The sequence below is a fragment of the Micropterus dolomieu genome, linkage group LG09 (assembly GCF_021292245.1).
Source record: "Micropterus dolomieu isolate WLL.071019.BEF.003 ecotype Adirondacks linkage group LG09, ASM2129224v1, whole genome shotgun sequence".
Lineage (NCBI taxonomy): Eukaryota > Metazoa > Chordata > Actinopteri > Centrarchiformes > Centrarchidae > Micropterus > Micropterus dolomieu.
In genome coordinates this window covers 20,194,883-20,219,265 of record NC_060158.1, presented here as the reverse complement: position 1 = coordinate 20,219,265, position 24,383 = coordinate 20,194,883, and the positions used below count along the sequence as shown (strand labels likewise).

Sequence of the window (24,383 nt, the reverse complement as noted above, 5' to 3'; positions counted from 1 at the left end):
AACCAGTCTGTTTCTTGCACAGGCACCACCTTATATTATTCAGTCTATCGCACGACAATGAATACAGCTTCCCAACTGGAACAATGGAGTTAGATTTAAATCAGTGTGGATTAAATTCATATTATTCAAAGCAGGCCATGAATTGGAAACACAAGCTTATTTGTTTGTGGTCCCGCTGCATTATTGTAGGCACTGACAATAACTAATATAACAATCCCAATGCTGTCTTACTCTAAATGGGTGGATTAGTGACTTAATAAATGAACTGAATCTCCAATGTCCTTGATATTAGTTTCTACTTTATGCTGCTTATGGTACCTTATTGACACATTTCAGTATGCACTGTCAACATTTCCTGACTTACTTCAATACATCAGCCATGACAGGATTTGGCCAGCAGAGGGGGCACTTTCAATTTATTTCAGGTATTGGCTCGAGTCGTGATTACCAGTTCTGGTTGTGAGTCATTTCTCAGTACCAGGGTGTCCTGTGCCTTCCACGTGGTGCTGAGTCACTCCCTACTGGGGAAAGGAGGTGTAGGACAGTCTTTGACTGACATGCCTAATGAGCACACACACTGTCTGATGGCATTTTGTTGTAAAGTCTGGTAATACAAACTTCTGCTCTTAACTGACTTTACTGAATTAGGAATCTTGATTTAAAAAACAGGATGACCCAACAAAAACATTTATAACAACCTTTATATCCAGGAATATATAACCAGCGATGTTTTTGCCTTAAGTGTCAACGCCAATTCCACCAGCCACTTTAGAAATGCAATCCATAAAACTAACTTATCCAAGATACAAACTTTCAAAGCAAGTGAGGAGGCAATAAAGAGACATGTATTATTTTTATTTCAATTTATTTATCTTTAAAGAACCAATACGAATTGGGGATGTTTTCAAAATGGGTACAATGATAAAAAACTGACCATTTTCATTCTTCTCCACATTGTCTTTCAGAATCGATCTTAGGCTCTGTGTATACAAGTTTAAATATGCATATTTGGGGAAGTCCTATAGTAGCCCCATTTAGGAGAATGAATCAAAGCAGGAGAAGTACCTGTTTTAGGAGTTACGTTTTTTTTTCCTGTTTATTTGAGTGTCTGAAATGCGTGCGTGTGTGTGTGTGTGTGTGTGTGTGTGTGTGTGTGTGTGTGTGTGTAGGATGCTCGGCAGGGTTTGGTGGGCTTATCTGAGGTGGACTGATATTGCACTCCAACATGATAAAAAAAAAAAGAAGACATGGCTCTCAAAGGATAAAAAAAAAAAACCAACAATCTATTGGATAACAAAGTGTCCTTGACCCTGCCAAACTCATAACTGCCACACATATCATAACTTGTGAATAAATATTGCAGACATATTCAAACTCAGTGAACCCCTAAACTGAAAGTAACTTTAAGCAAGTGAAGGGTAAAACATTACTGCATTTTCAGGTGAGTTTGAGTTCTTTTGTGCAAAAAAGAAAAAAAAAAAAATTAAATAAAAACACCCCAATACCGAAATGGACAGTCACAATGTGTGTTCATAGTTTAAAAAGTTTTTTTTTTTTTAAAAAGGTACATTATTCTGGCCTAATCATAATATCAACAATTAGTGGAAATAAAAATCTGAATATCATTTAACATTACATCTTCTCATCACCATTGTTTGTGTAAAAATAAAAATTCACAAAATGAAAAATGCTATCCCATGATTACAACTGAAAAGAAAAAAAAAAGAAAAAAGAAAGGAAACAGGATGGACTCAAGTTGAAAGAATTCTGGCCCGTGGCTGAACAGTATAACCGGGAGGCGGGCCTCTCTGTGTGCTTTGACCTTCCATTCATTGGTTCGGCTGGTGGATCCCAGATCTGGATTCATTCATTCATTCATTCGATCACTCGCTTGCTTGCTGATCAATTAACCATGACTCAGTGTTAACAAATCATCACAATAATTACTGATAGCACTCTTTTTTTGTTGTTTTTTTATATCTCCCGTTGGAAGATTCCCCACAAGATGCGCATAAGAAAGATGCACTAACAGGCAGCCTTACTGCACACAGCAGTTGTGGCCGTTGGTATCCTTGAACCGCAGACGCATTTTGGGTCTGTATTTCTCGAGGTAAAGAAGCTGTTTGGAGTTGAAGGCTCCACGTCTCTTCCTACGAAAAGCAGAGGGGGAAAAACAAGGAGGAAGAAAATTATATTCATGAAGGAGAGCAAAGAGCACACTATAGTGAACACTATGGTCATCAAAGTAATGATCAAACTAAAAGTTCAACATTTTAGGAAATACACTCATTTGCTTTCTGGCAGTTGGGTGAGAAGATCAATACCACCCTTGAATCAGTCTTTTAAATATGGGGCAACAGTTATCAGTCGGTTAGCTTATCTTAAAACAAAAAACTGGCAGCAGAGGGAAATAGCTAGCCTGGCTCTGTCCAAAGGCAACACAATACACCTGCCAGCACCTCTGAAGTGCAACAGTTAACATGTTATATATTGTTTGATTAATCTGTACAAAAAGCATGGGGAGCAGTAACTTCCCTGTCTCTCAGCCAGCCAGGAGGCGAATAACTATGTATTTTCCAAAATGTTGAACTATTCCTAAACACTGGACATCTTGCAGGGTACAGCTTTGTTTCTAGTGGCAGTACCAGATTAAGACCAATTCCCAATGTTTTGAAGATTATAGACAAGACATATGTCAAAATTCACAAGTTATCATCAACAAACCAAAGAAACAAGAAGGCATGACTAATTTACCATCTGTTTCTGTTTAAATAAAAAACACCATTCAGTGATGAAGACTCAATCTGTAAGAAAACAGTAAAGCACAAAATTAGGGAGGGTACTTACTGCCTTATGAACTGCACAGCATCCTCATACTTCATTCCACTCTCAATGAGGGCTAAGGCCACCAAGACTGGAGCTCTGTGAAGTAAAGAAATCCAGTGGACCAGTTCGAGGAGAGAGTGAGAGAATAAAAGAAGGAGAGAAGGAGAACAGAAGATTAAATGCCATGGTTCACATGGTTCCATAGTAATATGGTGGAGTGTAAGGGAGGGGATTTAAACCTGGGAAACAGGCCTGGGAAATCGACAGGGGGGCACAAGTTCACTGTTGCCCTGCTGGGGCACTGTGCTCACACCCTGAACCTCAAATACACACACAAGACTGTGATAAGTTACAGAAAGACAACCATCTCCTTTCTCACCAGATGAGAAAAATAAATAAATATAAAAACTTTCTAGACCACTTGACGGGTCAAATCCCAGTGCTGACAGAGCATTTCCTTGAGTGGCTTCTCACTCACACAAAATTCACAAGGGATAGTATGTGAGAAAGGAAGGAGAAAATGAGAAGAAGAAAAACAGTGTGATAGTGTGGAAGGAGGGCTGAGAATATTGTTCAAGAAAGCACAAACAACAATAAGGCATATTATGGTCCTATATTGTAGAAAGAGATTTAAATGTCTTTGTGGATTACAAAGTATGTCTAGGTGCTATATAAATACTATGAAAGAATCAAAATGCTTAATCCACTCAGAAATGCACACAGCCTGGATAACTGTGCCTTTAAACAATGTCCTCTGTCTGGTCTGCCTCAACTCTGTGATTTATGGAGTTTCCAAATGGACAGATATGGGTTACTTTAGCAACAAGTAAAGCTAACTACTGCTAATTGCAGCTACCATTATTAGCCGTCTCTGCCTGGACTGGGAGCTCAGACTGGCTCTCCCGAGACAGCTCCGAGTTCCCAATCCGGAGGGAGTCAGCTAATAGCACGGCAAGCTGCACAGTTAACTGAGCTAAATAGCTAACGGCAGCTACAGTTAGCAACAGTTTGCATCTAAAATAACCAGAAAATATTTTCCAGTTTTACCAAAATCAGCTGAAAGAGATTTGAGCTAAAACGAGTGTTCCAGGGTTTCTGCAGGTTCCATCTAGTCAAATTTAAGACTAAGACCTTTTAAAGACCATTATGAATGAAATTAAAGACATATATCACTTTAAAAAAAAAAAAGAAACAGAGGAAATGCTGTCACAAAATTATTTGCAGAGTATTCAAATTAGGGTTGGGGGATGTCTACAAAATCGGCGTAACATTATGTCTTGAATGAAACACTGGGATGGACGATGACATTGATAGGCTATGTAACTAACAAGCTGGCATGTGGTGCACCTGCTGAGGGGAAAATGGATCACCGGTGGAAAAATCCAGAAGAGAAAAAAAAAAGAAGTTGTGTGTCTTTTCAGCGATTTTATGAAACATAACCTACTGCTGATGGAGAAACTCAGGAGAGCAGGCAGGAGAGAGAGACAGGGAAAGCCAGTGTGTTTGCAGTGAGAGACCAGAGGTAAAGGTGTGTGTGTGAGGGCAGGGAGAGGAGAAGTCGAGGCAGGTGCAAAGCAGGTACATTTACAGATAATAAAAATAATGTTCTGGGGATTAAAATATGCTTTCACAGGGAAGTATAATGTAAAAAATTAAGATGGTATTTTTGTGTTGGGGGGTCTGGTGGTCATCTCCCAATAAAAAGTTTATGTTTTTCAATAAAGAAATATGCCACATAATTCCACATAATTTTGTTGGAAAATCTAGAGCAGACTTTGAATAAACTCCACCCCCAAAAGCTAAACTTGCTAAAGAAGTCTACTGGGTTTGAAGTATAATTATTAGATCTGGGAAAAGTCATTTGGTTAATTTGATGCTCTCCACAATGATTTTCACATTCATGGCGCAGCACCAAGCCGTTTTGAGCCTCACCACCTTATAATGGCAGGAAAACACTGTTAATATGACCTCAGAAATATTACAGATATGACTGTTCATGTTTGCCTTTTGTGTCATAATTCCTGCTCTACATTTGTAGAAATTAACATAGGCTAAATACTGGGCAACATGAGAACCTCCTCCCTTCTGTATAATTACAAGCATTTCATTTGTACATTAAAATCCAAAAGAATCCTCTCCTCATTAACTTAAAAAGGACTAACGTTAGTTTGCATCTCTAATTTGCTTTAGTCACCACCGTTCTTTTTTAATGTAATTTTACTATCAAGATGTACAGTATGTATACTGTAACCTGACAACTTAATGCTGATCTTATCCTCGGCTAACTCTCACCATCACTTTCTGCCGCTCTCTCCCTCACATTAACTCGTCCTTTGAAGAATGAGAGGGAGATACCCCTGTGTTGAGTGTTACCGTAGCTTACTGAAAATCATTAACGATCGCGTGAAATTTTAATAGCGGCGCTCATTCACTAAGCAGCGACAGTAGGCTTCAAATACATTGCTAGAAACTGCTCTTAACCAAGCCCTACATTCTATTTCTTTCAGGCAAGAGTCGGTAAGGTTGCACTTCCACACAGCTGAAGAATAAATCCGTTTTATATCTGTGGTACAATCCAAAAGAGATTCGCAGCAATAACACGAAAGCTGCATGTTGATCTTTGTAGTCATAATACAGCGAATTATATTTGGATAGATTTGGACAAGCGAAAGACCACTACAACACCACGGGAGGAAAAAAAAACATTCTGCTGCGGGAGCATTTCAATGAGCTATAGAGGTAGCGTTACATGCATGTTGGAAAATTAAGTCCTGTTTAAAATTATTTGAGACCTAGAACACAATACTTCAGCAAGTTTAAGACTATTTAAGGCTTAAATTTTGATTTTGAAATTTTAGACTTGGAGACTTTTAAAGACCCCACGGAAACCCTGTGTTCAGACAGAGAGTCAATAGAGGAGCTGCAGCAATATGAGAAAAAGAATGTGTTATAAAGACACCCAAAACTAAACCATGAATCTGAAAATGAGCATAATATGGGACCTTGTGTTGAATGTTAGCTGGCAAAAAGCAGATCAGACCGTGAAGCTACGGTAAAATCCAGATGACTGCAGTAAACACAGCAAAGGGAAGATGAAGAGATTCAGAAAATGCCAATCAAGTACAGTCAAGCCAGTACAACCTCTGGAATGCCACAGCAATGCAGAATGCTTGAAGCCATTGAGAACCAATTGGCTTATTGTGCGTTTGTGGTCAGGAAAGACATTTTCACACTAGCTCGCCCATGTCATGTGCTTCTGCTTCTTTGTTTTCACACTCGTGTTGTTATTCAGCTGAACTTGTCTGTAATTTACTGTCACATTGGTCTGTGAAATATGACTGTGCATATCAGCGCATCGCCTGTGCAGCCTCATGACCAACACATTTCACATGCAAATTTAATTGCCTTTCCTGTTCAACTCTGCGGAGGCTACAGCAACAGACTGCTGTCACTAATGACAGGTGGACAGCCATTTAAGGTGCTGAATTAATCGCCAGATTAAGGCGACATAGAAGAACAGGGACAGAGCACCACATTCAGTTTCACACCCAGACAAGCTAGGCTGTGGGGATGAGGTGGGGGGTGTTTGAGAGGAAGGCAAGAAAAACAAGACTTATTTAGACACTTGCAACATTTAATTAACCAATGCTTCATCTCTATGGAGTCACTTTGATGCAGGGGAGATTAAATGGACCCTGGTCTAAGCACACAGGCAGCGACATCACACTAAACAGATAATACAAACAGGAAGGGGAAACAGAAAATGGAGATTAAGTCAAAAGAGGGTATTACACCAGGAAACACTGGCGACTGTCTAATGCTAAGAAGCTGATAATTTATGTTGCTGCATTCAAATTGGTGTTTCTAAACTCAAAGTATAACATAAATGAAATATGGCTACATTGTACATAGCATATTTAATTAGTCTGATTTAAAAAAAAAAAGAAATCAACTTAACACGTAGCAGTGAGGGTTTTAGACCAGAGGCCGTTCAAAAAGTTCACCACAGAACAATCCAGAGCTGCCTCTTGAGTTTTTGGCACATCTTTAGACAAAAGCAATCCAGCTAGCCACTCACCGACCAAGCCCTGCAACACAGTGCACAGCGACGCAGCAGCCAGGCTCCTCTCGAAACTTGTTGTTGAGCAGCTTGAGCCAGTCGTCCACAATCTGGGTGGGAGGCGGGGCGCCATCATCGAAGGGCCAGTCCTAGAGGAGACAAAAGAATAACAGAGTATGTGTGGGAGTTGGAAAGGATAAACATACAATAAGAAAGGCTGTGTGTGTCAACTCTTACCAAGACCTGTATTCCCTCCTTCTCTACGGGAGCCTTATCATAGGTGGCATCACAAACTCTCACCAGTGTGTTCACATCAAACTTTTTCAGCTCCTGGCAGACATCAAAAGAGAGGATTTTAGACACAAGACTTGCAAGCAGTCGCAAACAGAGATCAACACTGACCCATTCAGGCATACCTCTGTGAACTTGTTGAGCGTGGCATTGGTGGGGTTGTGGGTGATGAGGAACCTCATGCACTCGTAGGCAATCTCGACTGCAGCGGGGCGGTTCATGTTGGCGAGACGGCTTAAAAAACAATTACAATACAATACTCTTACAAAACAAAAGCGACTTTTGGCTCAGAAGTCAGCAAAAGACTGCTAGGAGATTTATGTGTTCAGGAAAGGGTAGAATAAATAAAAATGACAACACGTGGAGAAGGATGGGTCAGGAGGATAACAGGTGTGCAACTATGGGATGATGTACACAGAGAAGGGTAACAAAAAGGATAAACTAGTCCACAGTACTCCGGGATGTAAAAAAATGAATTAATACAAAACCAAAAAAATTAAAAAATGTAGAAGAATAAAAAGAAAAAGAAAAGATGGAGAGACTATCCAGGAGTCATCCAATCAGTTTACCCCATTCAGGAGAGCTGTTTGTGAATGGCTGTTCAAGGAGAAAGTGGAAAGCAAAGGTTTTCGTATTGGTTGGGACAGGGCAGGGCAGTCGGGCCAAGGACTACGCAATATCCCAGAGGGCCTTTGGAAGAGTCAGCAGTTCCTACTGTGCTGGCAGTCAGGGGGGTTTCTGGGTAGCGTAGTCCCTCGGGGGGCGGCCGATTCACTTCTCCACAGAGGTGAGGTGCTGTGCCTGGCAAAATTCTCCGCTCACACACGCCATATAGGTACGGCTCAAGTCAACACAGAAACCCTGCCAAGAGAGGAGAAAGACGAGAGTGAGGTTACGTGATAATGATTTTGATGCTGTCTCTCACACACACCCACACACAAACAGACCTACGCCTGAATGACGATGTTTTTATATTGAAATTGCAATTATAAAGAGTGCAATTTCCAAATTGTAAGCGCCATTATTTTAATTAAATAATAACCTGTGTCTTAACAAGCCAAAGCAGGCAAGGTTCAGCCATTGATCTTACTGGCTTTATATGACAGCGGTCGCTGATAAATGTAATCAGCAGTAGTTCATTTACATTAATTCTGTGCGTTGGAAAATAAAGGAAAGAAATCTTGGTTGTTGCCTGGTTAATATGCCCTCTTACTTCCAGTGTCCACCTGCGATCAGTTTTTGTAGAGGCGCAGTACAATGGGCAACTGGATTATTTCATATGATTCTATTAATGTAAAAACAAGGCACATTTGCAACAATGCTAAGCACAATTACATCCTGTTTAGAGATATTTCTCTGTGACCAGGGCCAGCTCAGTTTCATCCCCCATGAACACACTCTATGGTGTTCCCCAGGGTTCAACTCTGGGTCCCATTTCATTCTCCATCCCTCTCTTGGTGACATTGTCTGCAAATATAATGTTTAGTTTAGGGCTGAACGATTTGGGAAAATAATCGTATAATATTTTTTTTAACCAACATTGCGATTTAATAAAATTAATTTTTAAAAATACATTTTTAAGCTCTTTACCTTCTGTATTATTCAAAACAGACAAGCAATAAATCAGTGTATGATTTGTTAGTATGACCAACAGATAGATTAAACATACACTGTTCTTTCTTGTAGGACAGGCCTGTGTTATGATCAAATTAGGTGATGCTTTAATTGCATGAATTATTATTATGAGCAGTGGTGAAGAAGAATTATCAAGTTACTATAATATGAGAAAGATAATTTGAGAGTCAAGTCAGGGCATTAAATAATATGATATAACATCATCAGGTAGGACTACCATAAGACCACAATAAAAACTAAGTTTACCAGTGTGAACTGTATTATACAGTAAGCGCGCAATACGAAACAGTAAGCACTCAATACGAAACCCACAGTTCAACCACCAATTAAGGTCCTTATCTCAGTTCAAATCTAGGAGTCCATCTCTAATCAAAAACCTTTAAAAAATACTCAGTTTGAGGTTCAAAAGATGGCCAACAAAAATAAAACCAAGTGACGCCTCTCGTGTTTAATAGACAAGCTTAGTAATTCTCCGACAACACCGGAGCCCCCCCTCTGTACCCATACTCTGACTAATGACAAAGTTTAATCTAATCTAAAGCACTTTGTTACATGTATTGACAAGTGCTACACAAATAAACCTATTACAAACTAATACAAGCCAAGAGTTCAAAGTATAGACAATAATGGCAAAAGGTTACATTGCAATCAGTCAAAGATTTAACGCAATCCTTTTGGCAACCTGTCTTCTTGATTAACTGAAACATAATCCGCAGCATGCTCGGTGCTGTAGTCATAATGCGAGAAGACAGTTAAATGTTATTAGACCTCTGTACTTGGGAAATTTAATCTTTCTGCATGTGCAACATTAAAGTGTCTAGAAACTCAAAGAGGGTACCCTTCATGGCCGTATCTACCTTCCAGCGTTAGTTATGAGTCTGCTGTGAACCGACTACACCTTTGGATTACATCACCATCTGTCACCAAAATGGAAACTAATAATATGCACAGTATGGAGGGCGGAACAGGTAATGTCTGGTCTGTAACTAAGCATGCCAAGTCCTTGACACTCTGAGCCAAGCCGCCACAAACTGGCTGGAACCGTCTCAGAGCAACCCAGGAGCGAGGTGTGTGTGGGGGGGTGGGGGGGGGGGGCGCGAGAGTAGAGGAAAAGTGGATGACGAGAGCTGGCTATCACTACGACGACTGCGTACACAAAATAGTGGGAGGGAAAGGGAGAGAAAGGGCTTGAACTTCAGCACCGTGTCAGAGGCAATAGTCACAAGGTGAGGATTGCCGGGTGGGCAAAGCTTCAAACAGATCCAACGTTTCAGTCCCACGCTCCCTCATTTCACCTTCTTGAGACCGACTCTGTACACTTTTTCTCCATTCCCATTTCATTTAGTCACAATTTACTGAGGATTGTTAATTTAATTCTTAAGATGGTATATAACATTTTTATATTGTCTCTCAACCCGACCTGCTTGATTTCTTGTACAGCTAAAAAAAAAAGAAAAAAAAAAAGAGACATAATCTTTTGCAAGCCAAGGCCACACCATCTCTTATTCTCTTGCTTCCACCCACTACCCCACTGTCACTTATCCTCTTAGTTAACTGCCAACCACAGAGCCACTGACAAAAAAAAGGGATGCATCAGCCCGACCCCCTCTATTAATTTATTTCCTCCCCTCAATCTTCTATACATGGCAGCAGCCACAAGGGCACTCAAAAGAGCCTTGATTATTATTATTTTTTTCTTTCTAGTGTGAGGGCTGAGATCCTCTGTGACGCCTTTAATTATCACCTCTGATCAGTACTGAACACAATGTGCCATGCTGTATGCAGACAGCTGAAGCTCAGAAACGGTTAACCAGACTTTAAAGGCCTGTTTGCTTCTAATCCTTCAGAAATGAAAAGAGTGGACAAGGGGGCGAGAGGGCTGGCTTCACCTGTGGAACCTGACTGTGGAAAGGAGGGCAGACTGTTATGGGAGAGTGAAACAGGGAGGACGCACTGAGGAACAAAAGGAACCAGCAGACACGCCAAGGACACCACAATGACAGCTTATGCTAAAAAGATGAAAAGGAACTTGATTGTGGATGGTAGCCCAGATGCACAAAGTGACTTCATACAGTCTGCGTTTTAAATGCTGCCAATAGTAGGTTTACCAAGAGGCAAAAAACGGCAGACCAAAACACCATTTCAAAGTTAATTCTGGTACACACATACTGTGTCTAGGCTAGACGGGAAGCATGAGCAGTCTTTAATAAACATTACTATTGCGCTGCATTGCGCTGTGTACGAGACAAACTACAAAGCTAACTACCGGTATATTGGTTGCCATTCTCACATTAACTGTTGAGTGAGCTTTTCAATAGAGAAGTGAGTAAACTGTGGTAACATCAGGCAGGCGACTTGAGAACGCATGCAAATCACCCTGAAATTTGCAAACCGGCTCTGCAGTTAACACACTGCGCAGATGCAGGAAGAATAAAACAAATACATACACACACACACACACACACCAAATTTGTTTGTAGAAGCAAAAGCATGTTTAACCACACAGGAAGCAAGAAGCAGTGAATACAAAAGCCTTGAAAACTGTAGACCGAGAACAAGTCAGCAGCCTTCAGCTCGGTCAAACATGAATGGGACATATGGCCCTACTTTTTTGTTTTAACTTAAACAATGTATGCCAGATCATCCTTACATCATTTACGGCTGCAACTAATGATTACTTTCATTGCAGAATAATCTGCCTATTTTATAGATTAATCAGTTGGTCCTAAAGTTGACATTTTTCAGTCCATAACCCAAAGAGAGTCCATTTAATATTACAGAAGACTCAGAAACCCACCAAACATTCACATTTGAGAAGCTGAAGCCCCAAAATGTTTGGCTTTTTTGATTTGCTTAAACGATTATCAAGACTGTTATTATTCAACTAAGTATTTCAGCTCTACAGTCACCGTATTGATTATTTTGGAACAGCTGCACAACACAGAATGTCACAACATTCTGCATTTTAACTCCAGTCCCCTCCCTCTCTCAGTCCTGCGCTTGGGTCTACTAGCCCGGCAGTAACAAAGTTAAAAACAGTTTTGGTAATAATAATTTGCTTTTAGTTAGCATACGCTGTTAGAATAAAGAAACAAGAGTGCTCCCTCTCACGCACACACAGACAGTGACTTACACACTCATGCCGGTCATTATCTCTCCCCCATCTGATTCTCCCTCACTCATGTCACTGCCAGAACTTCTTGTGCATTCATCCTTCTTCTGCTGTTCTGCTTCTATCAAATACATATCTGTAGCTCGTGAAATGACAGCCTGCTATCAACAGACCTCTAAACAATCAGCGTTACTGTTACGCGGACCTCAAGACTGATGTTGCCCAAGACATAAAATAAGGATTCCAAGTCTCTTCCTCTCAGTGAGGAATACAGCTTATTCATTTTACAATGGTATCTTATCGGCTGATACCCAAAGCCCAGGTATTGTATCAGGACTGAAAAAGTCAGATCGGTGCATGCCTAGGTGGGATCAATTACCCAGCTGTGGCAGCTACATCTAAACTAAACACATGTCAAAGAAACATTGATGTACTCCTGTTCAAGTATATTTGTGTTACATCTGGCCTTTTGTGCATGTGTCTCTATGTACACGTATGTATACTGAACTGGGAGAAAGGTCACGGAGTAAAGGCAGCGGCCCAAAGAAATTTCCCTTGGTGCCCTGTTCAACATCACGTTTTGTACTGTTAAAGTAGCGCTGCAAGAGCAGGGGAAGGAGAGAGACTGACAGAGTTGACAAGAACAACTTCCCAAATCAGCTGGCCATTCCCAGATATGTCCTACATGAGGAAGAACAGAAGGAGAGAGTCAGTAAGATGGGAAGTGTGAGACAGCGGGGAGATAGCAGTACTAGCTGATAAGGACCACGATATCTCAGAACGGAAAAGGACACGCAAACCTAAACAGGTATTTAAGTCGCAGAAGAATGGGAATTAGGACATGGGTATCCCGCAAAGGCTAACTTGTCTTTTTAGGATTCATCAGTCTGTCTAAGTCTAAGAGATGAGGCAGCTATTAATTATCATGTTTATACAGTGGCAGACTATATGGTTTAATAAGTTCACAACATCAACAACAGACTGGAACACCGCCAGCGGAAGGTGTTAAGTTACCACAGCTGAAGTGCACGGAGACAGTAAACTGCTACAGTGGGAGTGCTAATTGAAAGCCTTTCCCATTGTTAAGGATGTTAGTGCCTTGGGACTCCATAATGGCACAGCTATGGCCATGGGCAGCTCTTGTTTACACCTGATAGCCGTCAGAGAGCCAATCTTCATCACTCTTGCAACACCACTACCATATACATACACTGTGTGCATAGTGTAGATAGTTACAAGCTGGCTGGGGCAATACATTTGCCACAAAGGCGACGGGGATTTTCTAAAATTAGGAAGACAAATACATGACACCTAATGTCTGGACATGGACGATACCGATTGTTGGGCATGGTGGCAAAACATCAAACTTTGATGCAAAATGTGGAATGTCTGAATCCATTTTCCTTCCCCCCCTGTGAAAGATGTTAGTATTACACGCAACCCTGTCTGGTGAGCTGAGGCTGTGCCCGAGTCTCGCTGATGTTTTGTCTGGAGCCAGACTGGGCAAGACTGTACTGCCTTGAAGCAGCTGGAGGACTCCTTTGCTGTGCGGGAGGCGAGCCAAGGAGCAGGGGGAGCGCCTGTCATCCATGGCAGGATGTACAGTGGGGGGAGGGGGAGTGAGAGCAGCATGGATGCAACAAGAAACTCCGACACCCTTGCCCCACATCGCCACCTGCTTGCTTCTCCTTTCTGTGTCTTATTCAGACTACACACATTCGTAAACACAAATACATGCATGCATAAACACAAGGTGACAGGGAAGTATTATATACGCCTTTCAACTATCTGATATTGCTAGCATTGACCCCCAAATCTCACAGGAGAATCGGGGGAAACCCACTGACAGTCGCAAACAAACATACAGAAACGATGACTCAGTGGGAAATGCGGCCAAGTGTCACAGAGGCATGTCTTCATTCCTGTGGCCAAATACCAGATAAGTGATATGCCTGGAAATGTCAAGGAGGACGGAGAGAAAGGAATAGTAACACGAAGAAAGCCGGTAAGATGTGAAGAAAAATCATCAAGAGGACATAACAATGGATATGCAAAATTAAACAAGTGAGACAGACAGCCAAAAAAAAAATAAAAGTCAAGCCAAGACTTTGCAGCGACTATGGCTGAGATAAAACAAGAGTATCACACCTGCCCAATGGCCCAGCTGGTTCCTTGCAGTGACGTCAATGCTGTTGATAGGCCGGGTGGGAGGATCTCACCTCAAATCGGAGCCGTCCTCAACCTAACTGTGTGCTCGCATCGGCCGCTATTCATTCATGTTAACTCAGTGCTGGGACACGAGCAGAAAAAGCAACAGCTGGTTGGGAGATCTCAGTGACAGTGAAAACTTGAGTGGAGGCCAACTCTATACAAGACGGTCCTACTGACACACATATGGCCACTTTTAGGGCGGTTTTTTTTTTCTCGCACACTGCCCCCAACTGGAGACTAGACCCATAGAGCATTTTCGCAGGTACATTTGGTGTGAAACTTGGTGTCAAACTTGGGTGTGGGCCAGTCAAGCAGTTTCTGGTCCATCTCAAAACACTGGTATGGGGGTCACCCACAGCGAGCTTCGCTGGAGTCCATTTTCAAACGTGAAGGAAAACCGCTGCACACACTGAAAGCTAACTATGATTAATTTAAAGTGTCACACCGCAGTCATGTGTCTCACAGTACGGACACAGCATTAAACTGTGCTGTGTTAATACTGTGGTGGTATTAGGAAACCCCTTTGATCACAACAGTGAGATTACTTTGACAGTCTGACACCATGCGGTAAGACCACAGGACAAAACATATGTTGGGTGAAAACCTGCAAGGTTCAGAACAACAAGAAATTAGTCTAGCGCGAAGGTGCAGCTGCATTATGGAAGGCCACACAGGCGTGACTGGTTTACATCTCTTTTTGCATGCCAGCTGGACCTAAGCAACAATATTTAAATGAAACGTTTTCAGGTTCAGGTCAGCTCAAGTATTTGGGTCTGAGAAGTCTGAATGTGCACTTAATGTAACATTCGATGCCCTTAGCAGGTCACAAGATAAGATAATTAACGTCATGCTCGCTAAAGACGAAAACACACAAAGAAAAACAGACAGGCAAGCAAGAAACCAAACACAAACACACAAAACTACCATAAGCGACAATAGTTAAGCTTCTAATCCTTCTTTTGAGCCTCACCAGTTTATCTAATGTAACAAGCAAGGCACTAAAATCCCCAGGCATGCCGGGACAAGACAGCATTGAGAGATGGAGGCTTATATGCAAAGCTGAACTCCGACAGATCCTAAACTGTTGCTGAGCCTCCCATGAGCTGCACACTCCTGGAGTTTGCAAACAGGAGCCTCCGCCTGAAAATGATACTTCAAGTCAGTAGATTATGTGTGGCCCTGTGCTTTGTTGATGGAGTTCTTATAACATCCCTGCCTATGGGTTTCTCAGAATGTGGTCGTGGATCAGGGAAGACCTGGTATACTTCAACTGAACACTTTTCTGAGAACAGCACATGCCATGAGGTTATCCCGGGGTTGGCGTCAGGGTCTGAAATTAACTTTTTTTTACTGCCTGCCACGTTTCCCCCCCCTCAGAACTTTTAGCTACCACTTGTGAAATGAACACGCTAACTGACTGAATAACATTCGGGTTATTTTGGCATTAATGTGAATAATTGTTGTCATTCAATATATTAACACAGAAACCATTACATGTGTGCACAAAGGACTATCAGTACATGACAATCACTACACCTTACTTAACAATCACTCACTCACAACCAGCTATTTCAAAAGGTGCTGCAGACAAGAAACACAAAGCACACAAGAACTTCAAGTTCACCACAGTATATTGTGCAGTCAGTGGTCAATACAAAACCAACCCCTAACCCCAATCAATAAGTTCTTATTTCAGTTCAAATCTCCACAAGAGTCTGTATCTCAACAAAAAAACTCCTCTTCTGGAACCCAGCTAGCAAAAACAGCATAGCAAAAAAAAAAATAATAATAATAATAATAATAATCTGTGAATACCAGCAAAAGTAATAAGATACCTGCCATTTTGAACCGATCACCTAATCAGAGCTTTATAATTGGGACATGAGTCAACTGGTCAGGTCTGTGTTGACCTGTGTCACGGTGGAACCATTTGCAGACAGTCTGACTCAGGCTTGTGGCCGTCTCGATTTGAAATATAATAAACCTGTGTTTTTCACCAGGCTATTACGACAGACCCATAGCATATACAAGCTCGGGTAGGACTTTGAAAGGGATTCAGAAGAAAACCACAGTGCAGGACGACTCCTTAGTGTAGGACAGGCAAGTGCTCTCAGTCCAAAATTCAAATGTGGTAATATAGCCACAAACATTTAACAGTGTGCTTGGGAAATACCTTTAAAAAAAGATTTGTCAGATTACGACAATTCATAACACAAATATCTTGAATTGTTGAAAACCACAATGGCAACAGTGAAAGAAAAACAAAAAGAATACATAGACACATCCATACATAAACGCATCTCATTATAAAGACTTCCCTTTTGCACTTGCTTGTAAAGGAAAAAAAATCCCTCCTGTTATAGCCTGTATGTGGGTGGATTGTTTGATCAAGCCTGGAAATAGGTTGGGGGCAGATAATGACCCTCCGCAAATGCAACACTCCAACCCAACAGATGCACAAACATCCTCAGGGCTGCCTACAACTTGCGAGTCCTCCAGCCACAGAAGACCTCTTTGAAGGGTCTGTAGATTCACCACATCATCTCACCTAGGCCTTGCTCACACGCTTTTGATCTGTTCAAAACAATAGTGAAAGTCTGTACCGGCGTGCAATAAAAAGGAGAGAAACACCAAACAGTAACTGTAACTGTACTGGCTTAGCATGAGTGCAGCCACTGTCAACCGGAATGCTATATTGGGGTGTGGATGGGTCTTTAAATAAGAACGCTGCTGTAGGGCTAAACTGAAGGCGTATTTTCTACGTTTTTTCGTTTTGAAAGTATTTTGTTTTGGACAAAACTCGAAAGAAAGCAATGGATAAAGTCAACTTGTTAAAATTAAGGTTAAAAGTATATGAACGGCTATAAATAAAAACACCCTCAAGAGAATAGCTTTGACTCTGAGGTAACGACGCAGAGCTTTTAAGCTGACCAGCTTAAAATATTAATATGCGTTTAGGTTTACTGGCAGTTTAAAAGCGGTTTCCCTAAAAGCGACTCATGACTCTGTTGGTCTGCATGAATAAAATGACAGTACGCTTGCTTCCATCTGAAATATCAAAATGACAGACATTGCAGTGTTTCCCCTATATTCAAAACCCCCTACTAAATACACAAACCTATGGAAAACACTGGGATTTTGAGCTATTCCAATGTGCATGTTCAAAGAAATCTAGGGGAAACACTGCAATTTTAAAAACCATTTCTTGGAATATGGTACAATTTCAGACACCCAAATTCGTTTGCAACATGTGACATATGTTGTATTGGTGTTTTATATGCTGATATAAAGCAGGGTGCGCTTTGTTAGCACACAAAAAATAAACCTGCTTCACCTCTGCTGCTACAACTCTATCCAAGGGTGAACACTGCAGTGTTGTTCCCTTCTCTAGAAACCATTTGGTTAAACATAGATACTGTAGTGCAGACGCCGCTTAGCAGAAAGCACAGTTAGCAGACTTCGGCCAAGAAAGTATCTGCCCAATTTACGGAATGTACTTTCAATTTGTTACAGCTTATTCAATTTCAAACAGAGAAAATGACACCTGCCAGTTAGAAACAACAAACCTGCATCTATTCATCACATTTTTGGGGATATCCTGCTGCCTGATTAAGATCAACATGTGTGTTAAACCAGTCAATTTTCAGTTCCTCCTAATCAATTTCACACTGTTGGTATTCGAAGGCTCACATTTTTGCCACATATCTTCTATATCTTAAAACATGCCATCTGCATGGTATGCAGTTTTGTTCTGTGGTTTGTCAGAACTGTGACAGCAAAACCTACATGATAGAGGCTGTGAAACGCTGCTGTGTTGTGCGTGTCTTGTTCTTGAATTAGATACACTTCTCATTTACTGTGTTCTTTGTCGACAGTAGCTCAGTATGTTCTGTTGTTGTACATGGGTGAGCACTACTTTAACAGTGTGTTATATGTGCTGTTATTGGCTTTTAGTGCTGTACAAAGCTCATATTTATTGTGTCTAACAATTTGTAGTCCATCGTTTCTTAATAAATTCAGAAAAAAAACAACTTATTTCACTGAAAATGTCAGGAGTTTAGAAGGATGAAAGAGATTAGGAGGCAGCTGTTTTACTGCCCATCTAAATGTTGTTGACATTTTAGTAAATGGACATCCTCATTATGTTCCCTAGTCAGCACAACAGGTTACCTCTCTCTGCTCCCGGAGGACAGGAGCTAATCTTCCTGCAGAGTACTTGTTGTTCTGGCTTCTTGCGTCCCCCTACGCACGCGCTCGCACATGGCAAAGCCCACTTATCACACCGCTTTGCAGCCTCTGAGTGAGCACAGATAAATAGTGTGACGATCAAAGGCCTCTGATAGCGCTTGGGAGGTGGAGGGGGAAGGCAAGGACTGATCCGTCTCTGGAAAGGACTGAAAGAGACCAGGGCTCAGTACCTTAGAAATTGGAACGTAAAGAGGAAAACATACCCAAACAAAGGCCTGTTCTGTCCTCGCTGTGGCCTAGTTGCACTTTTAATTACATTTACACCAAATTAAACACCAGCGCCTGAACAATTACATTTGAAAGAGAAACAAAGTCAAACATAACGCTGACATTTGACTATGATTTGAATAAGGATTAAGAGTGAGAACACAAAGGAGAACTGATTCTCTGCTGACAAGGGAGGTGAGACGGGCTCAACAAAAACACAAACAAGTGTTCCTGCCAAAAACACGCTTCAATTAAAGCCAGACAAAATCAAATATTAACTATATACACATTTTTTTTCCCCACACACATACACTTTTTTCTGCAATTATCTCACCATATATTATAATCAGGTCAAGGACATTTGTTAAATCTAATGCTGAGCTTCCGGAAAACTTGACCAGTTGCTGTACGTTCACCTCGCAATAGTAGAACATACCATTACTTGTCAGGAGTATTAATAGCAGCCTAGAAATTGTAGACGCTACTGACACTAAGCCAACAACTGAAGGAAGGCACTGCGATATGGAGGAAGCTACTTATTCCATGCTATATATAGAACTGATATAGCATGAACCTTTGTGTACATTCGCGATTAATTTTATTTTATTTTTTAAAGAAACTTCATTGGGACAGCCCTAGTCAAGGCCCAAATTAAACATTAACCTGCTCCTCCGCAGTCATTAGGAGATTTTTATAACGCTTCAATGGATCACTGAATGACTGCTAGAACTCATCCATTCAGAATTGCCGAGGTTATGATGTCGCAATGAAGTCACAGTTTAAGGTACAGCATCTGACGGGAGGAAGATACCGCTTGTAAAGTTTTCACCAGCCTACAAGTGTTGACCGTGAAATTACCATCTGCACTTTTACCAGTGTGTTTTAATGTGCTAGTAACTGTCTATATATTTGTGAGCTGGTTTTCTGATAATTACACCTGGCAGAAGCTGACATTAAACGGAGGCCTACCTCGGGGTCAGGATTAGATGCTGCAATTCCACCTGACCAGGGACTCCAATTTATTTTTCCCCGCCAAACCCAAAATTCACCTCTCATGTCACAATCCTCAAATCAGCTCCATGATGGCATCTCCCAGCCAAGACGGACACACACCAGGCATGGCAGTGAGCCACACTTCTACGTGTTTGTATTAATTAAGCATGAAGTACTAAAACTGCCTTTTAACAAGGAATTTGCCGCCAACAAAACTATCTGCACAGATTAGTCAATCAGAATACATGGTGTGGATTCAACATCCCAATTACTTTCATTCTGGCAAAAAAAAAAAACAAAAAAAAAAAAACTGACAGCCGCTTTCTGAGGGGGTAAACTACTTTTATAAACAAAACATTATTGTGTGCATCTGTGTCTGGATTGTGGGTTCATGTATTATTCAGATGTTAGAAATGTGTAATAGAGCTAATTTAGGACACGTTTACTATGACTGAAATCAGCCTGGTATAAAATCCAACGCAGTCTAAAAAAAGTTTCGGTACAGGAGGCCGACACTCAACAATCGGACTCAGACAGGGAAATGTCTGCTAACATTTTTGTCGAGAGGTGCAGAGCCCCACTGCGACATCAATTCTCCTGACATTTGGAAACTAAGTTGGCCTTCTGACAGCAGCATCAGGGGATGCCTGTCGCCATACCAACAATTATCTCAGCAGTAGCAACAAGTGCTCCCGTAGGGAATATTTGTGTCCCTTGTGAAGAGATCAGAGAAGAGCAACGGTGCTCTCTCTAAACATTCACAGAGCAAAGCAGAAGAAGCAATAGGTGGTGTAGGACTTGAAGAGAATCAGAGTTCAAAGTAGACGCGACTCATATACACAGAGCCAGCAACTTTTTAACCAATGAATCCCAACTTTATTACCAGAGGCATAAAATATACCCTATGATCTTATATCAGCTATCAGATAACAAGGTATGGTAGCACATCCATCCTTTAGATTATGGCCACCTTGAACACATTAGTGAACACGTTGTTGTGAGAGGTAGTCACACATTTCATGTGTTTAATAGGATAATTAAAGAAAAAGAAAGAATAAGCTGAGCTCCAGTGAGAAACAAAACAGTGCCTAGGCAAAGGCAAAACACAGCGCGCTTGTTTACATGCAACCACCTAGCATTTTCTAGGCTGTTTCAAAACTAGAACACTTTCTGGATCAGTAATGGTGAGCAGCTACATATGCCTACAAACAACAGCTCTAATAACAATAACACCCGTTACTATAGCATGTTTTGGCAAAGGACAGTGTTTCCCCAGCTAACTGCAGCTCTGGCCGCTGTAGCAGGACAAGGCAGTTGTAAACACAAATAACAAAAGGAAGATCCTATTCCTACCTGTTGCTATAGTTTCAGTAGGCAGCCGTGCAGCAGCATCTACAAGAGGTGTCAATCTGTCAGACACTGGCAGCGCTGTGGAGCCTGTGCCTTTGCTTTATCCCGGCGCTGTGGCAACAACAGTAAACGAACACCGTGCCGACCATGGCTCCATTCATTAACCAACACGAGGCACAAGAAACATACAAGGTGCCCATGGCTACTAATGCATAAATATATATAGCCTTTCAAGTAATGGCTTGAAATGAGAAGAAAGAAGTGTGAGCACCCAATCCTAGCTTTCTACTTTCGGCTGATTTCAACACAACAAAACTGTTCTGGAGCCAGGGATCCTAGCAAGCTAACGCACAGTAAAACCAAAGCTTGTGTTCTATCCTCTCCACAGTCAGACACCCAGTGGCACAACTAGATTTTAAATTGGCCAAATCTGTTAAGCCAGTCACTGTGGAACAGACCTCTTCAACCCTACCTTTCAACACTCACAGCCACCCTGTTGCTGGATGGGCTGAATGCCAGCAGGCTACAGCATAGGTGTTCTTCTCCCCCAGTAACATCCTTTGTAAGTTGGCGTCGTGTTACTGTACACTGGACTCGCCTTTCACAGTTACGGTAACCAAGGCTGAGAACTTCCCTCCTTGTCACATCAACTTTTTTTTAAATGCTGCCTGTAGACTAATGAACCACCCTTTGTTGGTGTAAAAATATCATGTAGGCATCCGTGTAGATTTAGGCCTACCACCACAAACGTCTACATTAACATACACCAAATTAATGTGCAAACAGAAAACACAGACGTCTAAAATACAATGATGTTACTTAACAGTGGAACTTTCAGTTCCAAGTTCCTTCAAAGACAAAAGATTCAGCAAAATTAAGGCAATTTTACACTTACATTTATTCATTTAGCTGTCGCTTTTATCCAAAGCAACTTACAATTGCTATATATGTCAGAGGTCGCACACCTCTGGAGCAACTAGGGGTTAAGTGTCTTGCTCAGGGACACACTGGTGGTATGTGTCTTTTCCACTGCTCCATCACCACTAGTAGTAGTAGTAGTAGAAGAAGAAGAAGAACAACAACAACAACTCAGAGACTGGATCCACAGGTACTGAAAGTCTGAGTTGACTTGAACAAGGGCTTCCCACTGAATAGGCCTGCTTTTAGCTGCAGGCAGTGCTCTAAGTGGAGAGGAGCTATGCTATTTCTAGATTAGGCTGTGCATCATGTGTCAATTAGCTATAATATAAAGCAGGTCACCAGTATGAGTGACCTACTTCCACTATAAAATGTGAATAGAGCATAAACTCACAGTGCTACTCTGTAAGAGAAACCCTAGTCTTTTTATGAAACATGTGTTATCGTTGCCGGCATTATCCAAAGTGGCAGAATGATGTGATCTGCATAAAAACTGCAAGAATTGTAACAAGAATCCCTTCTGTTACTTCCACTATACATCCCCATGCCCTCTGTTTGTTATGATAACTGATTGCATTAAAGCAGCACATCTTCTGTTCTCTCTGCCAGCATGTTAGGTCACCTTGCAGTGACTCATAAGCAGGAATGTATAATTAGCTTACCTGTTACACCAGTTACTCATTGACTCATCCACCCAAGTTGGTAGGAGTGTTAGTAGCTATTCATTTTGTATTAGCTGCCTGCTTGAATGTATTACCAGAGGGGAGAATGAAACCACTGGAAGGTCATAAATTGAAAACTGAGAGGCATGGGAATGTGCTGCGGCCTTTAGTGTCACAGCTGCTCTAGTCAACTTCCTCCCCAAGTGCATTTCCTCATTTCACTTCAACCCACATGGCTAAATGGTTGGGTGCATTCCGTTTTAGGAAACCAAACCAAGCTAAATTATAGACCCTGAATTGACTGAGTCAAACCGGCTAGTTACCAATAATGACAGTAACGTTAGTTTCACAATAAACACGGGCACGCAAGACACCATAACAGTAAGCAATAATTGTGTTGTCGACAACTATATTCTGTTATTAAAGTGTCTGCTTGGCATATGGCTTAATAAATAAATGGGTCAACCATGCTCTGGGTCAAGATTCACAAAGGGCGGAAGGGAGCTAGCTCAGACGCCATCTACCTCTAGCCAAGCTTCTCACGACTACCAACGCCTGCCGAGACCACAGTTAACCACACAGCTTCAAATGCTGGAAATCACAACCACTGGTTATATTTTCAACACCTAAAGAGTGGCGCTCTCGTGAATGCCATCCAAGACAACAGTCAACGTTACGCTAGATGTTGTCCAGGGGAAATGCTAACTTGCTTTTACTGTTACACCAAGACCTCCTTACAGCTATGGGTAATGTTACGTTAGCTCTTCTTTCATAAAATTGCGGACAACATTCAGTTTGGGCAATAACATGGCGTTATACGACGCATAATGTGCTGTGCTTCAAATTAAAAATAAAGGCCACTGGCCGCAAACTGATACTGGCTGTCATAATGTTAGTGAGAGATTTTCTTATTATTATTATTCGAGGAAAAACCCTTAGCCGTAACAGCAAGCTAATGTAGCTACATTAGCTAGCAGGCTAGCTCAGCCCGTGACGTTTAGCAACCAGTCCAGATATACGATAAGAGCCCCTATGTTAGAGTCAACGTTAACTAACTTCAGGGTGGATAGCGCCGATTGGCAAAACAATAAGGGTTGATATCAATACACGTTAACACAGTTTTCAACAGTGTACGTAGCCTTCTAAGTGTTTGTTCTGCGAGCTAACGTTAACGTGGCTATACACTAGTTCGTCTACTCAGACAACCACACCGTAACTTACTTTTAGCTCCCTTGTGTTGTGCTAATCAGCTAACAATGTGTAAGTTAACCCAACTTTAAACCAGGCTCTTGCGGATCTGTGGTGTTGCAATTGTGTGCGATCAAATTAGAGACAAGTTCCAAGAGGCCAGTTTTAGTGAGTTAGATTATTAGCTACTTACAAAGAGCAGGCTGAACATTGAAATCCCGTGACTACCCCGGAGAAAGTGGAGGGAGTGTAAAAACCGCTGCTAGGTCTCCTTTTTGTTCCTCTTCAATGTGGCAGCTTGAATTCTCATCGGAGGTCGGGAACTGCTGGGGAGGAGCCTCCTCCGTTTGTCGATACCTTCAGGGACTGTCGGGAATATGGACTGCAACGCAACCCAAATTAATGACAAGTCAACATAATGACTAAAAACAGAGAAAGCTGTAATTTTCTATGGCACGCGAGTGCTTTATAATTTTGAGAACGCACACAAAGTTAGAAGTAGACTAGTGAGCACACGCAATCCATATCTATTAAAAGAAACAAATGAATACATTCTCTCAGCGTTTTCAACTACGCTGATGCGCGTTTGTCTTTATTATTTGGCAGCCTTAGTTACGAGCTATTTTACAAAGTCATATTTTTACTTACCATAGACTCACGCAAAGCATGGTTCAAACTTAAC

The 24,383-nt window shown here is 41.5% G+C and overlaps 1 protein-coding gene across 1 annotated transcript; it reads right to left on the bottom strand.

Annotated features, from left to right (window-relative positions):
• Window positions 1–848: 848 nt before the first annotated feature.
• Window positions 849–24,050, bottom strand: ptp4a2b (protein tyrosine phosphatase 4A2b). Its single transcript, XM_046057876.1, has 7 exons — window positions 23,895–24,050; window positions 7,747–8,038; window positions 7,303–7,411; window positions 7,124–7,216; window positions 6,905–7,035; window positions 2,848–2,922; window positions 849–2,150 (listed from the first exon to the last, which is right to left on the bottom strand). Exons 2-7 carry the CDS (start codon window positions 7,749–7,751, stop codon window positions 2,039–2,041), a joined length of 525 nt encoding a protein of 174 aa, XP_045913832.1. The 5' UTR covers window positions 7,752–8,038; window positions 23,895–24,050; the 3' UTR covers window positions 849–2,038.
• Between the last annotated feature and the right edge of the window lie 333 nt (window positions 24,051–24,383).